Source organism: Arachis duranensis, chromosome 8 (genome assembly GCF_000817695.3).
Source record: "Arachis duranensis cultivar V14167 chromosome 8, aradu.V14167.gnm2.J7QH, whole genome shotgun sequence".
Taxonomy (NCBI): Eukaryota; Viridiplantae; Streptophyta; class Magnoliopsida; order Fabales; family Fabaceae; genus Arachis; species Arachis duranensis.
This window is the reverse complement of record NC_029779.3, coordinates 14,739,627-14,740,542: the sequence shown is the minus strand read 5'-3', so window position 1 is coordinate 14,740,542 and position 916 is coordinate 14,739,627. Positions and strand designations below refer to the sequence as shown.

Genomic DNA, 916 nt, shown 5'->3' with positions numbered 1-916 from the left:
CTAATTAGTTACTTTAGCATTGCATAACATTCCAATAAAATTTGTTGCCTGTCTTGTGGACATCTTGATTTCTTTTTTGAACATATTCAGCTCATGTTTGGTTATGATTTGCAGTGCCGATTTCCGTCATCATTCTTTCCCTTCCGTTGCCTTATCTTCCCGAGGGAACAAGCCTGAGCCCAGTTTTTGTAGTTGGCTGCGCCATCCTTGTATCTGGTCTTTATCTGTATAACACAACCAGAGCTGCCAAGAATAGTACTAAATCTGATTGAAGCGCATCCGTTCCACAAAACCATTGCTGAGAAGTAACTCCCAAACTACCAAGCAGCCTATCTACTCACTCAACTATCAGTCTTGAGGCAATCTATCTTGGTGAAATGTATTTATTGACTTTGTCCAATTCTACGTGTACTCATGTACAGTATTTTTTACTAGTATTATTTTTTGGATTCTGATTAGTGTGAGGTAAGATCAGTTCAATTTCTATTTCTCTTTACTGTCTTTGTCTAAGCGATTGGATCATTTTTTCATTGTAGTCTTTTGTTGAATAGTTAAGTTACATATGCCACATAAGCTCCGGAAGTATACATTTAACAGAAAAGAAAAGTGTTTTGGGTGGTGTGGGTTCTTTTTGTGTTATTTTCCCTTCTAAGTCTGTCACTATGGTTGCTTTGTTCACAAGCAGAGAATATTGAGACATGAATATAGAAGCACAATCGTACTTAGTAAATAAAATATGAACAGAAATATTGTGTTAATATATTTTACACAGAGGCATTGGACGGAAACAATTTTTTTTCTCTTGTATTGTCACTTAATTTTTTGATAATAACATTTTTTACCATTCTATTTTCTTCAATTTGATGTGAAAGAAAAAATAAAGTAAATTATATTTTTTATTATTTATTATATCTTA

At 33.3% G+C, this 916-nt stretch overlaps 1 protein-coding gene across 1 annotated transcript in view; it reads left to right on the top strand.

Moving 5' to 3' along the window:
* Window positions 1–494, top strand: part of LOC107461036 (protein CLT2, chloroplastic) — a gene marked incomplete in the record, with an annotated part of 5,248 nt that extends 4,754 nt beyond the window's left edge. The window contains 1 exon segment of the mRNA XM_021128871.2: window positions 120–494. Within this exon segment, the coding sequence (XP_020984530.1) occupies window positions 120–272 (153 nt within the window).
* Window positions 495–916: the final 422 nt, after the last annotated feature.